At 34.9% G+C, this 18,412-nt stretch overlaps 4 protein-coding genes across 7 annotated transcripts; 2 read left to right on the top strand and 2 right to left on the bottom strand.

Annotated features, from left to right (window-relative positions):
* Window positions 1–2,387: 2,387 nt before the first annotated feature.
* On the top strand, window positions 2,388–4,575 carry LOC111009043 (elongation factor 1-delta 2). Its single transcript, XM_022281958.2, has 8 exons — window positions 2,388–2,523; window positions 2,618–2,725; window positions 2,872–2,988; window positions 3,096–3,174; window positions 3,318–3,444; window positions 3,537–3,650; window positions 4,047–4,208; window positions 4,377–4,575. Coding segments are annotated over exons 2-8 (687 nt in total). The 5' UTR covers window positions 2,388–2,523; window positions 2,618–2,639; the 3' UTR covers window positions 4,379–4,575.
* Window positions 4,576–5,767: 1,192 nt separating this feature from the next.
* On the top strand, window positions 5,768–9,892 carry LOC111008548 (UPF0235 protein At5g63440). Of its 3 annotated transcripts, none has more exons than XM_088121752.1 (7): window positions 5,768–5,980; window positions 6,342–6,456; window positions 7,222–7,375; window positions 8,201–8,297; window positions 9,092–9,217; window positions 9,319–9,387; window positions 9,587–9,892. In XM_088121752.1, the coding sequence occupies exons 1-6, from the start codon at window positions 5,866–5,868 to the stop codon at window positions 9,336–9,338; spliced, it is 627 nt and encodes a 208-aa protein (XP_087977878.1). In that variant the 5' UTR covers window positions 5,768–5,865; the 3' UTR covers window positions 9,339–9,387; window positions 9,587–9,892. The 3 variants fall into 3 exon arrangements, with proteins under 3 accessions (XP_087977878.1, XP_022136970.1, XP_087977880.1); XM_022281278.2 differs by having other exon boundaries at window positions 5,769–5,980; window positions 9,092–9,180; XM_088121754.1 differs by having other exon boundaries at window positions 5,825–5,980; window positions 6,356–6,456; window positions 9,092–9,180.
* A 915-nt stretch (window positions 9,893–10,807) lies between these two features.
* LOC111008597 (ribonucleoside-diphosphate reductase subunit beta) lies at window positions 10,808–12,876 on the bottom strand. Of its 2 annotated transcripts, none has more exons than XM_022281344.2 (5): window positions 12,517–12,874; window positions 11,813–12,079; window positions 11,470–11,542; window positions 11,162–11,240; window positions 10,808–11,070 (listed from the first exon to the last, which is right to left on the bottom strand). In XM_022281344.2, exons 1-5 carry the CDS (start codon window positions 12,787–12,789, stop codon window positions 11,010–11,012), a joined length of 753 nt encoding a protein of 250 aa, XP_022137036.1. In that variant the 5' UTR covers window positions 12,790–12,874; the 3' UTR covers window positions 10,808–11,009. The 2 variants fall into 2 exon arrangements, 1 of the variants encoding a protein (XP_022137036.1); XR_015789631.1 differs by having other exon boundaries at window positions 11,018–11,070; window positions 11,426–11,542; window positions 12,517–12,876.
* Window positions 12,877–15,077: 2,201 nt separating this feature from the next.
* On the bottom strand, window positions 15,078–17,441 carry LOC111008951 (exocyst complex component EXO70B1). The gene has a single exon (XM_022281832.2). The coding sequence runs from the start codon at window positions 17,246–17,248 to the stop codon at window positions 15,263–15,265; it is 1,986 nt and encodes a 661-aa protein (XP_022137524.1). The 5' UTR covers window positions 17,249–17,441; the 3' UTR covers window positions 15,078–15,262.
* Between the last annotated feature and the right edge of the window lie 971 nt (window positions 17,442–18,412).

Genomic DNA, 18,412 nt, shown 5'->3' with positions numbered 1-18,412 from the left:
ACCTAAAATCCGATCTATGACCGCTTAGTCTCGTGACATAATGGTAATAATAGACATGTCCTCCACTCGGCCTATAAAAAGACAAATCATTCCTACGATTTAGGTATGCAATTTTGTCTGACGGAGCTCACATCCTCACTGATTTAAGATCTAGAATTTGTTTCTTTTTTTCAGGTCTCTTATCGTACAGCCCTCACATTTATAGCTCGTCCAAGTTTATCGAAAGTCGATATTTGGAACTCGACATTATTCAACATCGACAAGCCTAATAGTACAACAAATGTAATTTGCAGCATTAATTCGTTAAGTGAAAAATTATACAGTCGTTTGAACTAATCAAATTATGAAATAGATTATGACGAGTGCTAGATCGAGTAAGGAGGATACAAAACCAATTGCCTTATAATTATTATTATTTGTTGTAAATACGTGTTGATTTTTTGTTGTACATCAGTATAGTAAAAAAAATTTACTAAAAGTATACGAACGGAAAAAAATTTGTAGTAAGGTAAGTTAATCTTTTTCCTTTTTTTTTTTATGATGCAGGGTGATAGTCAATTAATTTCATATTTATTAAAACACATTATTAATATAAAAGAACGAACACAATTTAGCGGTAGTTGACATAAATATCTCGTCATATAAATTTTTAATATTATACTTGTCTCATGTGGCTATATTTGACAAATTGAACCAACATCCTTTGATGTTGAACTTTTTTTTGTTTTTTTTTTCTCGAAGCAACCTTTAATTTTGTAACTACCCACCCAATAGCAGGTGCGAACAAATTAAAATAACAATAATCTCACGATGTCATTAATTTAATTAAATATTTATAATGCATCAAATATTAGATTTAGGACGATTAGATTTGATAACGAAAAACAATATTTGTCAGTTTGATTCAAGCAGTAATAATCGATACCAATCCCTAAGAAGTCATAAGTTAAATATTCTCATCCCATTTGCTGTATTAAAAAAAAACGTAAAGCAGTATTTATAAACAAATTTAGCAAATACAAGTATTTTAACGCTCTTATACATTATTATAGTATTGATAAACATTTTTTCAATTTTCAATTTTTGTATTTCGTGGTTGTGAGATTCATATGTACCCAATGAAAACAACTTATTGCAACCAATAGCAAATATTGCATCTAATAATTTATTTGGTGACAGACAAACATTGATCAATTATTTATTATTTTAGTATAACAAGCATTAAACACACTGATTTCTTATAATCCCTAGAACGTTGCTTTGACTTTAACTCAATTATACAATATTAAAATTTAATTTATCCTATTTATCATACTTATAAAAAAAGATAGTGAACATACCTATTCATACAAGATTTTCGAATAAATTTGTTTCATGTGGTATTTATCCCTGATTATTTTTGTTCGAACTCGATGAGAAAATTGAAATGTTTGTTATTGAACTTGAATCAAAACCTATATACACTAAAGTTTCAAGTTAGGGAGAGTCTAATTCAAATTATTGTATGAATTCTCCGACTTTTGGATCAGGGAGACTTTGAATTTATATAATTTCGTATCAGTTTTAGTAGGTATTGGGTGATTTTGAACCTAACCCTAAACTTCGACTTGAGTGATTTTGGATCCAGCTCAATTTTTAGGTGGACTTAGACATGTTCAAATTTAAGAAAGTTTATTATCCATTGAGGTCTTATGTAATTTCAATTTTGAACTAAATTACATTTAATGGATTTTTGAACTAATTTGATTATGAGCCTAATTTATATGACTAAATTAAATTAAGCCTATTTTTCATATCATTAAATTCAATTAATTAAATTAAATGTAGAGGTTGTGACAATATTTGGTAATTGTCATTTTTTAATATTTAATTTTAATTTCGGGTTAATTAACAATTGACTTCAAATAAAATATAGTTTCGTCAATCAAGGTCAATTGTGGGAATTAAGAAAGTAGCAGAAAAAAATATGTATTTTAAATATAGTATTAGGCTTTAAATTTTACAAAATTGAACTTATACAATTACATATGACCAACTTAAAACCCCCGACATTTTTTAAGAAAAAGAATGACAATACTCTTAAGTAATCTAATAAGTTTTTTTTTATGAAAAATCATAAATGAATAAAAATACAAAACAATCGTGGAATGAAATATAATTGAAAAGGTATATACATAATGACTGTTTATTAATTAATTTGAATGGTAATTAGAATATAATGAACAAAACAGTAGTTAGCTTAGTTGAGGTTGGAAGAAGAATTAATTTGAATTATAACCCTAAAATAGTTTTATAATCGAAATAAGTTTTCTTATAGAAAAAAAGAAAAAAAGAGGAAAAGACCAAATAAGTTAAAAACTTGACCTGAAATCTCCAACGTTGATTGGCGAGGACCTCAAGACACGGTATAGGTGCGGTGCAGCAGATCCAGCCCCTCTCGTTACCTTAAATATTAGACAGAGCTGAAACCCTAGTCTCCTTCCTTTCAACACTCACTTGCGAGTTCTAGCGTTGCTGCCGGCGGTAAGCTTCCGACCACCCATTTTTTCGAATTGGCTCGTGTGATTACTGTCGATGAAGTACGGTTTGTAAACTAGCTGTTTAAATTTTCGATCAGAGATTAATCACACAAGTTATCAATGGCGGTCTCATTGCGTGACGTCAAGTCGGCAGCTGGTCTGAAGAATCTCGACGAATACTTGCTTAGTCGTAGCTACATTTCCGGGTTAGTTTACCATTTCATTTATTTTTATTTGGATTTATTATTTGGTTTGCCTTTATGTTCATTGAAAGATGTTTGATCCGTGCCAAGCGTGGAGAAGTGTCGAAATTGATAGTAGTGGTTTTAACATTTAGAACGATCTTCCTCAGGTATCAAGCTTCAAAGGATGACATTGCTGTTTATGAAGCTCTCTCCAAACCCGTGTCCAGCGAATATGTTAACGTATCTAGGTGGATCAATCACATCGAAGCACTCTTGAGAATTTCGTAAGTCACTTAATTGCTTAATTTTGCGTCTTAGTTTCGTAGAATTTATGGTTCGTTCTCGCTACTAAGTTGTTTTATGAACACGGGATTTAATAATGGTTTACTAGTGCTGTTTTTGGAGAGGGTTCTGGCGTTAAGTTCCAATCAGCAGAAGCAATTGCAACCCCACCGGCCGCAGATGCAAAGGTGAAAACTTTACACAATGTTACTTTATTTCCGTGTTAATATGTGATCCATGGACAAGCGAGGCGAGACATTGTGTTTTATCCTGTTACTATATTTTCACCTCGTTAATTCCTATAACTGGTGTACTCTGTAATAATTATCAGGCTAGTGCTGCTGCTGATGACGATGACGACGATGATATGGATCTATTTGGTGAAGAGACCGAAGAGGAAAAGAAGGCTGCCGAGGAGCGTGCAGCTTCCGTCAAGGCTTCTGGAAAGAAGAAAGAAAGTGAGTTCTTTTTTTTCCCCACTGTTAAAAAGCTTCCCATTGTCCTCTGATTTAATAATAAGTGGTGCATTTTGATCTTGCTTCGATTTCAGGTGGCAAGTCATCAGTTCTGATGGATATAAAGCCATGGGACGATGAGACTGACATGAAGAAGCTTGAAGAGGCTGTAAGAGGCGTTCAGATGGAAGGCTTGCTTTGGGGAGCATGTATGTTCTTTAAATCCTTGCCAGTTGGCATTGGTTTATAGGCGTGTGATATTCCTTCTTAATGTTGGAAGAATTCTGCAGTCCTTTTTTGGGTCCTAGTTGAATGAGCATCACTGTTTCTCTGCTGCCACTGAATCCATTTGATCAGTTATTTGCCTCAAATTATAGTTTTCATGATTTTATATGCATCTATCTTCATCACCATCAGTTTACTGGAAATCAAGGGGAAAATGTTGAATAAAAGTTTACTCAGGCTCCTTATTATCCTGGTTTATAGATGTCTAAAGCTTATCTTGTGTCGTCATCATCTGTAATCTACCATTTGAGTATTGTGTATTGTAATGCATTGTTATATCTTGTGAGGATCTGTTTTGACACCTCCCATTTAAATTGCAGCCAAACTTGTCCCTGTTGGATATGGTATAAAGAAATTGCAGATAATGCTCACAATTGTGGACGACCTAGTGTCTGTTGACAATCTCATTGAGGAGCATCTGACAGTTGAACCCATAAACGATTATGTCCAGAGCTGTGATATCGTGGCCTTCAACAAAATCTGTAAGTCCCATGTTTTATTTTGTTGTACATAAGCTGGTTAGTGATTACAGAATTTATATCTTTTCTGGCATGAGGCTGTTAAATAGAAGCTGCTGATTGCTGGATACCTATTCCACCAGATCTTGAATCCATCATTTTTTTAACCATTGGTGTTGTTATTTGTTGCAGAACTTGAGCTTTGTGTCAAGCCCCAGAGCAAATCTTTGGAAAAATGAGGCTGAGTCTGCGAATGAAGACGTTTCGTCATTTGTTCAAGACTGTGTATGACTGTTTCTCGTTTCTGCCTCGTCAAACTTGAGTTGTCTACTTTTGGTATACTCTTGTTTCCAGTTCCATTTGCTATAATGTCATATATTTTTTTGGTATAGCTTCAACTTATCTTAAATCTCTACAAATACACTTATGTTAGTGATAGAAGGTATCATCAGCTTTTTGAGAATTCATTGGATTATGGAAGGCTTTTAAATGTCATTCTCTGCTAGCATAGTCTAGTTGGTCCTCGAGGGTCGATTCAATTTCACCTTATCTCCAGAGAAACAGCATAAAAGGAGTGATTTGGCTGGAAATTGTCATGAGCTTTTTGATTATTCGAGGAAATGGGAAGAGAAGACGGCTAACTAGTGCCCTTACTGATTAGCTTAGTGATAAGAAATATTGGATTTGATAAGTTAAACGAACAATCAAAGCTTACCATTTCACTATTGAGATTGAGATGGATTCAAATTCTTTTGAAGCAAACAGTTTGTGGTTCTTAAAAATTGTGATGTATTTTCATAAATTTCTAAGTGATATATGATACTACTACAACTAATAACGATTGAATCTTAATGTTATTGAAATATTTAAAACCCTAACGCGAAGAAAAAAGATTTTTTGCAACCAATATAGTGTGCCATACTTTGTTAAAAAAGTGCCTACTTAGTAGTCAATACAATTTGCCATCTATAACTATAAAATAGTTATGCTGAAATTCTCCGATCTCTACATTTGTTATACTAAACGAACAATAAAAACAAAAAAAATTTGGAACCAATATAACTATAAAAAACCTTTACAACGTGCCACATTTATGAAAGCAATTTTGTTGAATTAGTTGTGAAACCTACTTCATTTAAGCTTGAGGCTTTGAATGAGACTGGACTAACAGAAGCTTATATTTGGACTGTAGCGATATTTTTATATTTGGACGAATTCAACAACAAGGAGTGAATTGACATTTATATCACAAAAAATCAATAAATTTTTTAAAAAATATCAAAAAAATATTACTAATGTAGACTTGGAAAATCAAAATAAACTAATACTAAAAAGTAAAAGTACATTATTAAAATAGTATTCATACCTTTTTTTTTCTTGTTAATTTGATGTTCTTGCAATTTAATAATCATAAGCAAGCTATTTACGTTAATAATATATATATTTTAAAACGAGAGTTGACTTTATTCAAAGAAAAAGAAAAAGAAAAATAGAGTTGAGACAGATGAAAGGCCCATCTGCAAGTGGGCCTACACGTAAGTAGGCCGAGTTTTGGGCTTCTTGTCAAACAAAAAGCAGCCTCATCCGAGACGGGTGAGAACTTTCACCGGCTCGCGGTTGTTGCTCAAGGACCGGCGAAGGAGAAGCGAGGAGGAGGAGGAAGAAGAAGAACTAAGAAGCCATGCCGAAGAGAACAACGCATACGTACTCCAGCGAGGACGCCGCACCAGATGGACCAGACTCTGATCTCTTCGTTTACTACTGCAAGCATTGTGGATCGCACGTCTTGATCACTGGTACTCCTTCACCTGGACTCTTGATTCTATGTATTTTTCCTTATTGAGAATCAAATAAGAATGAATTCATTCATTGCATTGATGTGTAATTATCAGCTGAAGGCGATATGGAACTTGTTTATGTATAAGCTGTTTGCAACTCGATGAAATTATTCATTCTATTTGACGGACGGATGTAATGTAGACTGTGGAGTAGGTTCTTTCTGTTTTATTGGCGAAACTAGGCTGGAATCAGGAAATTTAAGTGCACTCTTGAAGCACAGTAATGGCCAGGATTATTTTATTTTTTTCTCGTAGTAGTCATTCCAAGAAATAAGCATTTCGCGTGGTATTTGACCGTACTGAACATATATACTATAAGATACTCAATTGCAGAAAATGCCAAAAAGGAAGACAGACAAGGCTTTTGTGTTGGACAAGAAGAAACATCTTGCAAGGTTAAATATCAATGAGGCGGGAAAAATTTTATTGAAAAGGTAACTTTAACCTCTCTTCTCAGCCCGCTTATATATATACATATTTGGATATTTCAGTTCTGTGCTGAAGGATGCAAATAAATTTGTATTGGAGAAAATTTCGAGTTACATACAGGATTTCACCTTAATTTGGTAGTATTTCTGCTCTTTAGATGATCCAAGACTGATATCTATGAGCATCGTAATGGGTTTGAAATTTCTGACCATATTAACAAATAGCGGTTCTATGTAAGGTCAGCTTTGTTCTCAAATGTTGCTCAATTAGAAATTTCATGTTTTCCTAAATAGTTACATGTAACTTGACCTGATAACAATTTTAATTCTATCAGAAGGATAGATATGGAGTAGACTCTTTCCGTTTTATTGGTGAAATTAAGCTAGTGTCAGGAAATAGGTGCACTCTGTACCATCTATCTGCACGTGGAAAGATGATCTGGCGAAGTTGCCTTCTCCAACCGTAAACGAAAAGAAAAGATATGAGATTGATAATGTGAAAATAGGAGAGTTTCAGGCATGCATCTTCTGGTACAATATGAGATCACAGCTATGTTTAGGAGTGTGCTTTCTTCTTTTGAGAGCAATTGATGATCTCACTATCAAAGTAGGTCCCGACCACATGTTGCCATTGCATTTTTCGATAATTCCTAGTGGAGGAAGTGTCTTGTAATGCTTGTCCAAGTTCTCAAGCAAGCATTTGAAAATTATGATGGGCAGATGTGGATAATGGTTGAACTAACTAATGTGTAGCTTATAATTATTTTTCAGGGGAGAAGGGAAACTTGAAAGGCAATATCGAATGAACTGTATAGGCTGTGGACTCTTTGTGTGTTATCGCTCAGAGGAAGAATTGGAATTTACTTCTTTCATTTATGTAGTTGATGGTGCACTTAGTACTGTGGCTGCTGAAACCAATCCACAGGTATGACAATCACAATATTATAATAATGGCTAGGCTACCACCATCCAGTATGCACTGCTCATATTGTTTGTTTTTAACTGTAAACATCTTCAATATTCATAATAATTTTAATTTTAAAGAACTTCTCCAGTATCTATAGCAACATCAGTAGGGGCATGGGGAGCCCCTTTTTGAAGTAAATTTTCTCATTGATGTTTGCCGTTGGACAAAAAGGTTTTCAATGCATCACTTTGTTTGTAGTTTCATCGATGGATTTCTTTTTTTTAAACAATAAAGGCAGAGCAATTATGATTTCCATTTGTCTGAAATATAAAGAAATAATGAATATGTTGTCGTCATGCCTCGCACTGGGGGAAAAAAAAACCAATGGTTGTGAGTTGACTGATCAACACTTTCAAATGCCTATAGAATTTGCTCTAGTGCCAAATGAAAAATATTTTGAAGATTTTATTACCATTTCAAGAGTCCATTGCTTTGTGTTGGTATGTTGAGCTTGAATTGATTCTTGATGGACATATTATATAGTACGAGCAATTATTTGAAAATGGTTTGTAATACCTTATAATTTATTTTATAGAATGCATTCGTTAAGCATTCTGTAATATCATTATGAAAAATTGTTGCAATGAAAATGATGAAAGGTTCTAACTATCCTTATCTTTCTTTGGTTGGTAATTTTGAGCGTCAAGTAATTCTTGATGCACATACAAAAACAATAGTTTAGTATGGAAATTTCTTTACAAAGTGTTCCAACTTCTTATTGTGATTTATAAACCATCACCTTAATTTGATCTTATTTATTTATTTGGGGTGGGGTGTTATTAGGATGCTCCTGTGCCGCCCTGCATATCTCAACTTGAAGGAGGACTTGTCCAAGTGGCCATAGAAGTTGAAGATCGAGCACAACGTTCAGCCATCACAAGTATAAAATATACTATTGCTGTTTATTTATCTTATGCATTTAATCTCTTTATTGGTAAACTTAGATTCAATTCTAATTTTGTTATAGGCAGAATGCTAAGGTTCTACAGCATTTTTTCTCTCTCCTGGACCATGAATTGCGATTTAGTTGTCTGAGATCCTAGAATGTGACTGCGATTAAAATATTGAAATTAGATTAGTTCTTTGATGATTGATTTTTGTTATTATGTAACAAAGAAGAACAGGAGAGGTCCTGCTTTGCCCGGTAAGATAGAATAAGATTTCAAGAGTTTAATGTGGAACTATAAAAATATAATAATATATTGGAATTTTGGAATTGAGAACAATTTTCATTTTGATGATTAGCTCGTCTACTTACTTTCATTAATTAAAGTAAAACCAATAAATTGTTGTTTCACTGTGGAGGCTTCCGTCCATTATTCATAATATTGAACATTATAAGATACATATCCTAGTCCATTCTCATGAAGAACCAAGTTCTAATAGGGGAGCAGGGGGATGATACTATGTGCAAGATAAACATCTGTAGATGGGATTTTGGTTGGAAATCTGGGAACAGTCATTTTATGTTGAGATTAACTGGTGTACATTTCTATCTTTTATGTGATGCATGCTATGCACGTATTTGATATGTTGAACTTCCAAAGGAATGAAAAATCTGTCCTAATCTTTATGCTAAACTGTTGATTATGAATGTTTGTCACCCGATATAATATTATTGTTCTTGATTATACTCTCTCTCACACAAAATAATGATATTTTTTCTCTTTGCAGGAGTAAATGCTGATGATGTACGTGTTGCTGTTGCTGCACCTGCGGCGCGTGGAGAAGCCAACAATGAGCTTTTGGAGTTCATGGGAAAAGTACAATCTGATTCTTGTTATTGGCATATGATTTTAGGTTTTGGATTTTCAATACCTGCATGATTTTGCTCCCTCTTTCAGCTTCTGCATCTACATCAGCCATTATCTTTTACTTAGAACTATTTTCTCGAAAAACAGGTATTGGGACTGAGGCTTAGCCAAATGACTCTTCAACGGGGATGGAATAACAAATCGAAGCTTCTTGTGGTGAGTTGGTCACACTTCGTAACACTTGATATCAACTGCTCCTTTTGTCTTCTCACTGGTTTTTCGCTAACACAAAGCTGGTACCACATTATAAGATCTGGAGCTCATTTTGTGAGAAAACAGTCAAATTTGTCTGTGATGTTCTTTGCTTGTCGGTACAAATCTTGTTGTATTTGTAACATCCAGGTAATCGTTTCAGGTTGAGGATTTGTCTGCTAGACAGGTGTATGAAAAACTTCTCGAGGCCGTGCAACCTTGACACTGTTTAAGAGATGCAGTTCTCTTGTGCCTCATCTTTTATGCTTAGTGATAATAATTCAGTTCTGTAATGTCTTTTTTTTTTTTTTTTTTTTTTTAATTACTAGTATGTGGTGGGTGAACCTGAACCCGAAATCGGTTTTAGTTTGGATGGAATGTTGCCTTAATGTACAATATCGTGTAGACCCCGATGGAAGTGCTTTTTTTATGATGAACATATAATAGATTTTTTATTTCTTTTGAAACAGACCATATGATAGATTGGCATTTATACCCGATCATATGCCAATATTTGAAAACGTGGGACCACAGATAAAATATCATGTCGAGAAATAATGTGATTAAATACGAGGGTAGTATGGTACTATGAGAATATTGGATGGAACACATACGATGGAATATCACAAGAAACCGCTTGGGTCTGGATATTATGTCATTAGCTTCTCTCTTTGAAATGATTTGGATTCTGTTTATTTATTTTTTAAATTGATATTGGTTATTTAAATATAATATTTATAGAAAATAGTTTTTTAATAGACAGTAAATATTGTTCGAATGACTAATAAATATGATTTTAAACATATTTTTGAATTTGAAGCCTAAAAAACAGTCATTTATTCGATATGTTAGATATCTTTTATATACATTAAATTGCAAAAAGGATTATAATTACACTCTACAATTGTTTTCATCATTAATCGCGTAAATATAGTTATTTATAATAGTTAATAAACTTGGCTTCATTATTCAGTTTCACCATGTGTATCAATCAATAATAATATTTATAATCCACGAGGTAAATTACATTTTGAAACTAGTTTGTCAAAAGGAATTTGTAATTTGAAATTGCAAATTCGACTAAAGTTTCTTTAAAACTCTATTGTATTTTATGAGTTCTAGCTAGATACTAGCATCTAAACTATTATGAAACAAAGTTTAAAATGATAATCACATATTTTATCCTGCATTGGTTTTAGTTTTACTAATATATTCTCCTGAAAAACGTAAACCTTAACAGTTGAAAACTTGAAAGAATATTGAAGTGAAATATCAGATATCGTCAGAAATATTCTCCACGGTGAGGATTCGAACATCTAATCTTTTGGTCGAAAATATATACCTTAACTAACTCTATTCAAGTTGCTTTGTCGCGATGCCACGATGATGATTAGAGATATGTAAATTAAATTATAAGGTATGGGAATATTCAGTAAATTAAATTTCTAATGGTTTTGTCAGATCTACTACTCTATACAGAGTGGGAAAGCAGGGCAATGGGGCAAGATTCATCAGTGAATAAGGTAAAAACCTGGCAAAGACTGTCTCATATCCCAGAGTGAAGGTAGTCTCCAAAGTTTCCTCAATTATTTGACTCCTTGAGACTTGGAAAAGTTGGGGGCAAGCAACTTCTCCAACTCCACTAAACTGAAAGATTCAGAGATTATAAACGAATCTCCCCATTTTCTCTGGAAACAAGTAGTACTTTAACTAAGAAAAGGTCGAACTGTAAACTTACATTTCATATTTTCGGAAGGCTTCCTTTCGTTTTGCCAAATATACATCGCTGTCTTTCGGTAGATCGCTAAATGAATCACCTGCAAAAACAGAAGGAAAATTCGAGCTCAGAGTTGAGTGGCCATAAATTTGAGAGGGCAAGGACGATTTTCTAATCGTATTCTAATCAATAAACATTCAGTTCCGGCCTTCAGAAATCGAGTCTAAATATTACTTTTAAGTATATTCATAAGAAATGGCAAGGGAAAGTCTTCCAAGCTCGAACCTAGGATGGATTTAGAAAAACATAGCAAGCAAAAAAGAATTTACGCGGAGGCAATGCTGGTTTCATCAGAACATCCTTGTGAACTTTTAGAGGAGATTTGTCAGGCATCTGAGAACCCTGCCCGAGAAACAAAAAAATTTCATCACAGAACAGAACCACAAGAGTCAAATTGACCAGTTTGTATATGATATTTCATCACTACAATCCTAAAGAATCACGTGCCATACTCCACGATGTCATAAGATACTGGCAAATTAAATAAGTTGATGAGATTTGAAGAACATAAGAACACAGGACATGGATGGAATTTAGGCAGTAATTTAGCCAACTCAATCAGAACAGTGAATCCCCAATAGCTCATATGACTAAAGAAACTCATTTAGATACCTTTTTCTTTTCCTTTCTTTTCAGTATCTTCAAGTGACACTTTTTGATGTAGTGCATTAAATGATAGCGAGAATGTCTTGAACACAACTGATCTCTGATGGAGGGATTTTCAGTTAACCAATCAGATATGTCCTTTGACTTGACAACCTCTTCATGTTGTAGAGACTCTAGCCAAGAATAAACTGGTATCCACTGGTCGGTGCGTTGAAATCGAGCATGTGGAAGATCGCCCTGATCACCCTGGTCACCCTGAATCTCTTCCTTTCCCTGTCATGAAACATATCTTGATTGGAAAGAAATGTGCTTCAAACCAGAGGGAAAAGAACACTGTAGAACCTTAACAGTTTAGCCACCGACTGTGTAACATTTTTGTAGAACGGCATTTTACCTCTCAACTAAAGTTATTTATCCATTAACAGAAGGATTTGGATAACAGTGAAACCCTTAAACCACCATGTGACAAATATCATGTAAACAAGTCCTAATAGAATTTTAACACTATCAGAGTATTATGTAAAGTTGCATGACATCGAGGGCATCGCTTGAAATAAAAGCTACTGAGGATCAAACCATTCTCTCTTGAAAAGCACGCACTATAAATTTTCCAGGCAATAATTCTTAACACGATGAAGAGCCTAAGTCTTGATACAGTATGAGAAATCATAAAGAACTAGAACAGCATCATTAGAGGAAGTACTGTGAACCTGATTGGAAAGTCGCATTAAATTTTGGATGGAAATCAGCCTCTGGCAAAGGTCGGAGCGGGGCATTGATTTGAGGTTTCCAGGTAAAGAGGCATGGTTGGAGTCAATCCAAGCTTCAACCTCTTCCATGGAGCCAGCTCTGGCCTCGGGGAAGGAGCAAAGCCAAGCGCGCGCCATGGTTTCCCATTCTTGGGAGTGATCGCTTTGGTCGCTAGGGTTCAGATCAGATGGCTTAGGCTGCTCTCCTTGGGTTTCTTCCGCTGGATTCGACATTTTTTCTCGCCCCTCTTCAGATTAAGCTGCTCTGATTGCGATTTCCTGTTTCGCATTCTCCATAAATCCAATTAATGAAATTTTTGTTAACATTAGAAATTTATAACTAGAAGAAAGAACACCTGCTCGTCAATTTCTTTTTTTTAATAATAATAATAATTATTATTATTTTTTTGGTCGAAGATCAATATTATGTTTATTGGTCAAAATATTACTTATCTCGAATCGCCTCGAGCTTTATATGATTTTGCATCTACTAAAATGGAAAAAAAATTGTATGTATTTACTCATTAATGTTTAAGAGAGAGGTTTTTTCTTTTTTTTTTTTTATTAGAGGTGTTGAAAAAATAGAAAAGACTAATAACTTTTTATTGGATTCATTTTTTCTAAATCAAGTTGGATTGGTTCATTCTTGAGTCATATTGAGTTGAACTAACTTGATCCTATGATGTTATATAATCGTAAAATTTTTAAATTTGTTGTTAATTTAAAAGATTCATTTTTACTTCTTCAAGCTATTTATATTTCTAGTTCAAAATTAATTTTAAATCTATATCCAAATAGTATGAATTGGATTTGTTGTTTAAACTTATTTGAATTCAAAATTTGTGTAAATTTTGATCAAACCTATATAGAACCCATCCTACCCAACTCATAAACACCTCTGTTATTTTTCTCTTGAAAATTGCCGTATTCCATTATCATTCAATTTTAATCAATAAATTACTAGCTTAAAATATTTTATGTTATTACTTTCTCAATCCCAACTTGGTCCTATAATTTAATTAAATTATACAAAAATATCTATGTCATTATCAAATATTAGTAGAAGAAAATTAGTTGTACGACAATGTATGAAACTGAACATTCGAATCCAAAATCTTTTGGTCGAAGATATATATCTTAATCTGTAATTTAGATTAGATTTCAAGACATGATTTGTATTACTCATTTTGTAATGAAACCACATATTTACATGTTCTTTTAATGCTCCTTGCAAATGACAGGAACATTTAAAAATTTAACCACTAATTAACTAAAAAGTACTTTTCAAAAAGGTCAAACGAAAGCCTCAAAACAAACCATTTACCAATAACCATAGTACCCCAAAACAGGGAGATTGGCCAATGGATCATTCATACTTGGCACAGTTTTGAAGCATCAAAGATAGAGGATAAAATGGAGCTTTCTAAACTTTGATCAAGCCTTGATGGCAAGTGTTTGATGGCTAATTAAAAGGCAAATTAAGGCATATTTCAAGCCAAAGCCAAAGCATAGAACCCTCATATACCAGTAAAAGACACCAGAATTCCCTCAGACAAGAGCCCCCACCATTCATTTCATAGAAACCTAATTTACATTCTTAGAACATCCATGAAAATAGGAAGGATGTTTCTCTCAGCTAGAGAATACTAGATGGTAAAATAAAGCAACCAAAAGCCATAAAAAACTATGAAATTTCCACCAACAAGACCTTCAAAATCCATTGTTTCCCATTCATTCTTGTCAAAAACAACAGCTGCCAAGCCAACCAACAGAGGAAATTGTATAATCAACCAAAAAGTTTCAGTCCCCACAATATCGCTACTTTGAAATTCTAAATTAAGTAAACTAGATGGAAAGACAGGTATCCTTGCAACTAATTAATGCAGAACTGCAGGAAAAATATTCTAACAGGGGTGAGAGAGGCTCGAACTCTCGACCTCAGAAAAAATATTCAAAAAATGATATCTTTGGTAATAACAAAGTGTAAAATACCACAATGCTGATGATCATGCCTTAAACTATTATGGAGAATAATACTACCGCCAACTTGAGCATAACTCAATTGGTTAATAGTGAGTTCGAATCTCCAGCCCCATGTTGTATTTAAAAAAAAAAATCGCTGAAACTATCATTCAAGATCTGCAAGAGTGAAAGCTCTGTTGGACAAACTTCAGAGTTGGATCACAGTTAAATCCTGCTGTGCAATAACCTACTAGGGATGTCAAGAATTTTGAAGCATATTATTCAATATCTGATGTTGTAAGCGATTGTCTAGTTTTGATCTTAACGAACATGAGAAGGTAGGAGGCTTTCAAAATGTTACAGAGAATATGAACAAGATAAAAGATTATCTATTGGAGTATAATTGATTTGGTAATTCTCCAGTTATCCAGTATACAATATGCATTTAAGAATGTTTCTTCACTAAAGAGATAAAGCGAATGATGATTATCGAGTAGCAGTTTTATGTACATAAGGTAAAATCCAAAAATGTATTTGACGTTATAAAAGATTCCAGGTAATAAGATCACAAACCATGACAATCCAGAAATACATAAATTATAGCCCTATCAAACATGTACATGAGTCTTTCTGATGACCCCATTGTATTAACACCATGAAGAACAGAAAATATGAGTAAATTACATTCAACAGGTCAACCTCTTCAATGGGTCATACCTGTCAACAGAGTCGGTCCAGTATGTCTCTATGAACTACTTTTTCTTCGTAAGTGGTGTATAACACATGGTGATCCTTCAAACAAATCCAATAAATAGTTCTCCAAGTCATCAGATGAGTACTTTAAATACCTCCCGCCATGTCTTGTACTCTCTAACTGACTTTCATGCCTTCCCAAGAAGGCACGATAGGCAGGTAACGCCTTTGCCGATACTGAAATTCGGAGCTCTTCCCGTAGTTGAGGATCAGCCACCTTCCAAGCTGTCTGAATTCTATAGATTTCCTCAAAGCCAGCATTGAAATTTTTGAATTTTTCCTTTAAAGTAGCTAGTTTCAGGGCACTATTGGAGCTCCCACCAGTACCTTCATCCTTCAAGAAAGATAAAAGTTTGCCCCAAGAGGCCCTGAGATAGTTTGTTGCATATATGCGAACCTGGCCCCGGCGCTTGCGAACCCAGCGGTCACCCAAGAGCTTTCCAAGCTCAGAATCTTTCGCTTTCTGCACAATGTATTGTATATTATTCATGAGAAATATATATTGTATCGAATCATCGCCATAAAGTTTGGATTTTCTCTCTAGATTGGACTCCAATGATGATATCAATGAAAACAGTCGCCGAGCTAAAGGAGACATAGTTTCTAACTCCAAATTGTCAGCACCATCATCCCCTAGATGATGCAGATCGTCATCCTCGTTTTCTAAAAGTGCATCCAGAGTCTTACTATAAACGACAAGCAATCTCAAGTAATTCATGACATATCGAGTGAGCGGGTGGATCTCAGCGTTCAACATTGTTTTCTTAGAAGTCTCGCTCCGAACAGCATTCTCAAATTCGGCAAATGTACCTCTAGCGGCCTCTCCCAGTCGAGAAAGCACTCCTTGCGCCTCCTCAATCACAAATTCTTCAGTGACCATAGCCTGCAAGTCCGGTAAAACATATGCCAGAGCTTCATACATATCTAGAATACGAAATAGCTTCTCCACTGACCTTTCCCCTATAGCAATGGCCTCTCCAAAATTCAGTAATTGCCTGATGGACCCTTTTGCAGTCTCATTGAAGCAAGCTTCCTCAGAGTCATCAGACCCACTAAAGATATAGTCACACAGCCGTTTCTCGCCCGTCAAAAGTACTCGAACAGTGACCTTAACAGCTTGGATCCATTTCTTCATCTTCTCGTCCAAATTTCTCCATTCAATTTTCTGGACATCCTCAATACTTAGCTTCTCAACTCCAAGAACCACCAAGCACTCATCTAAAGCATCGCGTCGGACACCAGTATACACATTAACACACTCTTTTTCATATCCAGAACGAATCATCCGATCTGCGATCTCTTTCAAATCGACGACAGCGTCAGGATGGATCAAATCGACCCGCAAATCGTCGCCCAAACTCACACCGCGCTCATGGAAAATTCCGGAACCACGGTCAACATCGGCAAACGACTCGAATTCATCGGAATTTTCGCAGTCGTGAGAAGCGAAAGAGAGGGATGCCTTACGAATTGAACCGTAGAGGTGCTCGGCATCAAGAGGGACCGTGCTTCGAATCAACATATGACGGAACTCATCCTCAAGCCTCGACATAGCGATCTGGATCGCGTTCTCAGCACGCTCCGCGATTTCAGCAGAATCAGAACGAATTGACATGTCGTCCATCCATTGAATGATATCATCGACCGCAGACAAGTACTCAGCCGCCTCATCCGGTGAGTCATCCCAATAGAGAGAGTTTCTAGAAGCTCCAGTACCGGAATCCCAACGAAGAATCACCTTCTCAGCAGCTTCAAATCGATCTCCCTCCCTCTTAGATTCCCCACCGTCGACCAAACTGGTGATACTAGAGAGACGATTGTCGAAACTAGAGAAGATCAAAAGCATGTCGTCTCGAACCTCCTTGGGGGTGTTGAGGCTCTTGACTATCTGCTGAGCGGTAGCCAAAACTCTATCCTCCCCACCGCCACCGCCACCGCCGCCGCCGCCGCCGCCTATACTGGTGGTGGTCGTCGCCATTCTTTACAATTTCCGCCTATTTAGCTCCGTAGGGTTCGCAAAAACCCCCAGAAAAAGGGGGAAAAAATTGAAAAGGGATTTTCAGAGAAAAGGGAGAGAAATGAAAGATGAAGGGTCAATCAAGAGAACAAAAATTTCATTGGAAATGTGAAAGGCAATATCCTTCTCCACCCTTTTATTTTTTTTTTGGTTTTTCTTTAATGTTTTTTAAAAATTAATTTTCTTGTTTCTGACTTTTTGTTCGAACAAATAGGAAATGTCTGTGCTCTGTTGATTGAGAAGGGCTGGTGGGTCCCACTCCGACTTAAATTCTCCAAACAGTAGCCGGCTTGTTTGCCTGACGACTGCAATAACAACTGTTAAAAGATATTTAATTCGGAGATTTTTTTTAATAATTAATTAACTCGGAATTATCCGGAATATATAAATAAATATGTATTTTTTTTAATTAAAATGCAAAATTAACAATTTGAGCTTGATTGGCGTGGCGTAGACTGATGACTTTGAAGTTTGAAGATTGAAATTTGGAAGTGGCTATGCTATGCGTGCGGTTCGGTCCAATCGCTGTCGAGGACCGACCGGTGGTGGGCCGGATCCGGGTCAAGCTGCCTGCCCATCTCACCGTTACTTATGGGTCGGGTCTGACTATTTTCTCGGTCTCGGTGTCCCTCGCTGTTCAATTTTGACCCGTCTTGAAATATATCATATTCGCATAATAAAACAAATAGCATCGAAATTATTATTTCTCTATTCTTTTGGTTTCCATTTTCGTTTGGGAAGTTTTAGATTTATTTCATTTTACTTTATTTTTAATTTTAATACGTCTATTTTGGACCTTCAACTTCAAGAAAAATAGAAGAAATAAAAGAAAATAATCAATTTTGGACTCTGAATATAAGATTACGTCAATTTTTATTTTTAAAAAATTTAATTCTATCACATCGGACTTTTAAACTCTTGGATATGTATTTTACTTTAAATTTATAAAGATGTTGTAATATTTACTCTCAACTTAATTAATAGTATTGTGATTTTTAACTTTTTATAAGTTTTGTTGAAATAATTGTTAAAAAAACAATATTTTCCCTTGTGATTAATGAATTGTATAACATATGTTAGGTATGAAATTGATAGAATCAAAAGAAACAGGTAAATTAAGGAATT

Source organism: Momordica charantia (genome assembly GCF_013281855.1).
Source record: "Momordica charantia cultivar OHB3-1 chromosome 3 unlocalized genomic scaffold, Mcharantia_2.0 BLBB01000003.1, whole genome shotgun sequence".
NCBI lineage: Eukaryota > Viridiplantae > Streptophyta > Magnoliopsida > Cucurbitales > Cucurbitaceae > Momordica > Momordica charantia.
The sequence above is the reverse complement of the archived record's forward strand: the minus strand, read 5'-3'. Positions and strand labels throughout refer to the sequence as shown.

What these genes read in the sequence shown, in the direction of transcription:
- LOC111008951 (XM_022281832.2), bottom strand. Translation starts at nt 17,248, where the DNA reads ATGGCGACGACCACCACCAGTATAGGCGGCGGCGGCGGCGGCGGTGGC.
- LOC111008548 (XM_022281278.2), top strand. Translation starts at nt 5,866, where the DNA reads ATGCCGAAGAGAACAACGCATACGTACTCCAGCGAGGACGCCGCACCA. An exon ending in ATCGCACGTCTTGATCACTG is followed by an intron (nt 5,981 to 6,341) that starts GTACTCCTTCAC and finishes ATATACTATAAG; the next exon opens with ATACTCAATTGCAGAAAATG. An exon ending in CTGCTGAAACCAATCCACAG is followed by an intron (nt 7,376 to 8,200) that starts GTATGACAATCA and finishes GGGTGTTATTAG; the next exon opens with GATGCTCCTGTGCCGCCCTG.
- LOC111008597 (XM_022281344.2), bottom strand. Translation starts at nt 12,789, where the DNA reads ATGTCGAATCCAGCGGAAGAAACCCAAGGAGAGCAGCCTAAGCCATCT. An exon ending in GAAACCAGCATTGCCTCCGC is followed by an intron (nt 11,241 to 11,469) that starts GTAAATTCTTTT and finishes CTGTTTTTGCAG; the next exon opens with GTGATTCATTTAGCGATCTA. An exon ending in GCCTTCCGAAAATATGAAAT is followed by an intron (nt 11,071 to 11,161) that starts GTAAGTTTACAG and finishes TGAATCTTTCAG; the next exon opens with TTTAGTGGAGTTGGAGAAGT.
- LOC111009043 (XM_022281958.2), top strand. Translation starts at nt 2,640, where the DNA reads ATGGCGGTCTCATTGCGTGACGTCAAGTCGGCAGCTGGTCTGAAGAAT. An exon ending in GAAGCACTCTTGAGAATTTC is followed by an intron (nt 2,989 to 3,095) that starts GTAAGTCACTTA and finishes ATGGTTTACTAG; the next exon opens with TGCTGTTTTTGGAGAGGGTT. An exon ending in TTCTGGAAAGAAGAAAGAAA is followed by an intron (nt 3,445 to 3,536) that starts GTGAGTTCTTTT and finishes CTTCGATTTCAG; the next exon opens with GTGGCAAGTCATCAGTTCTG.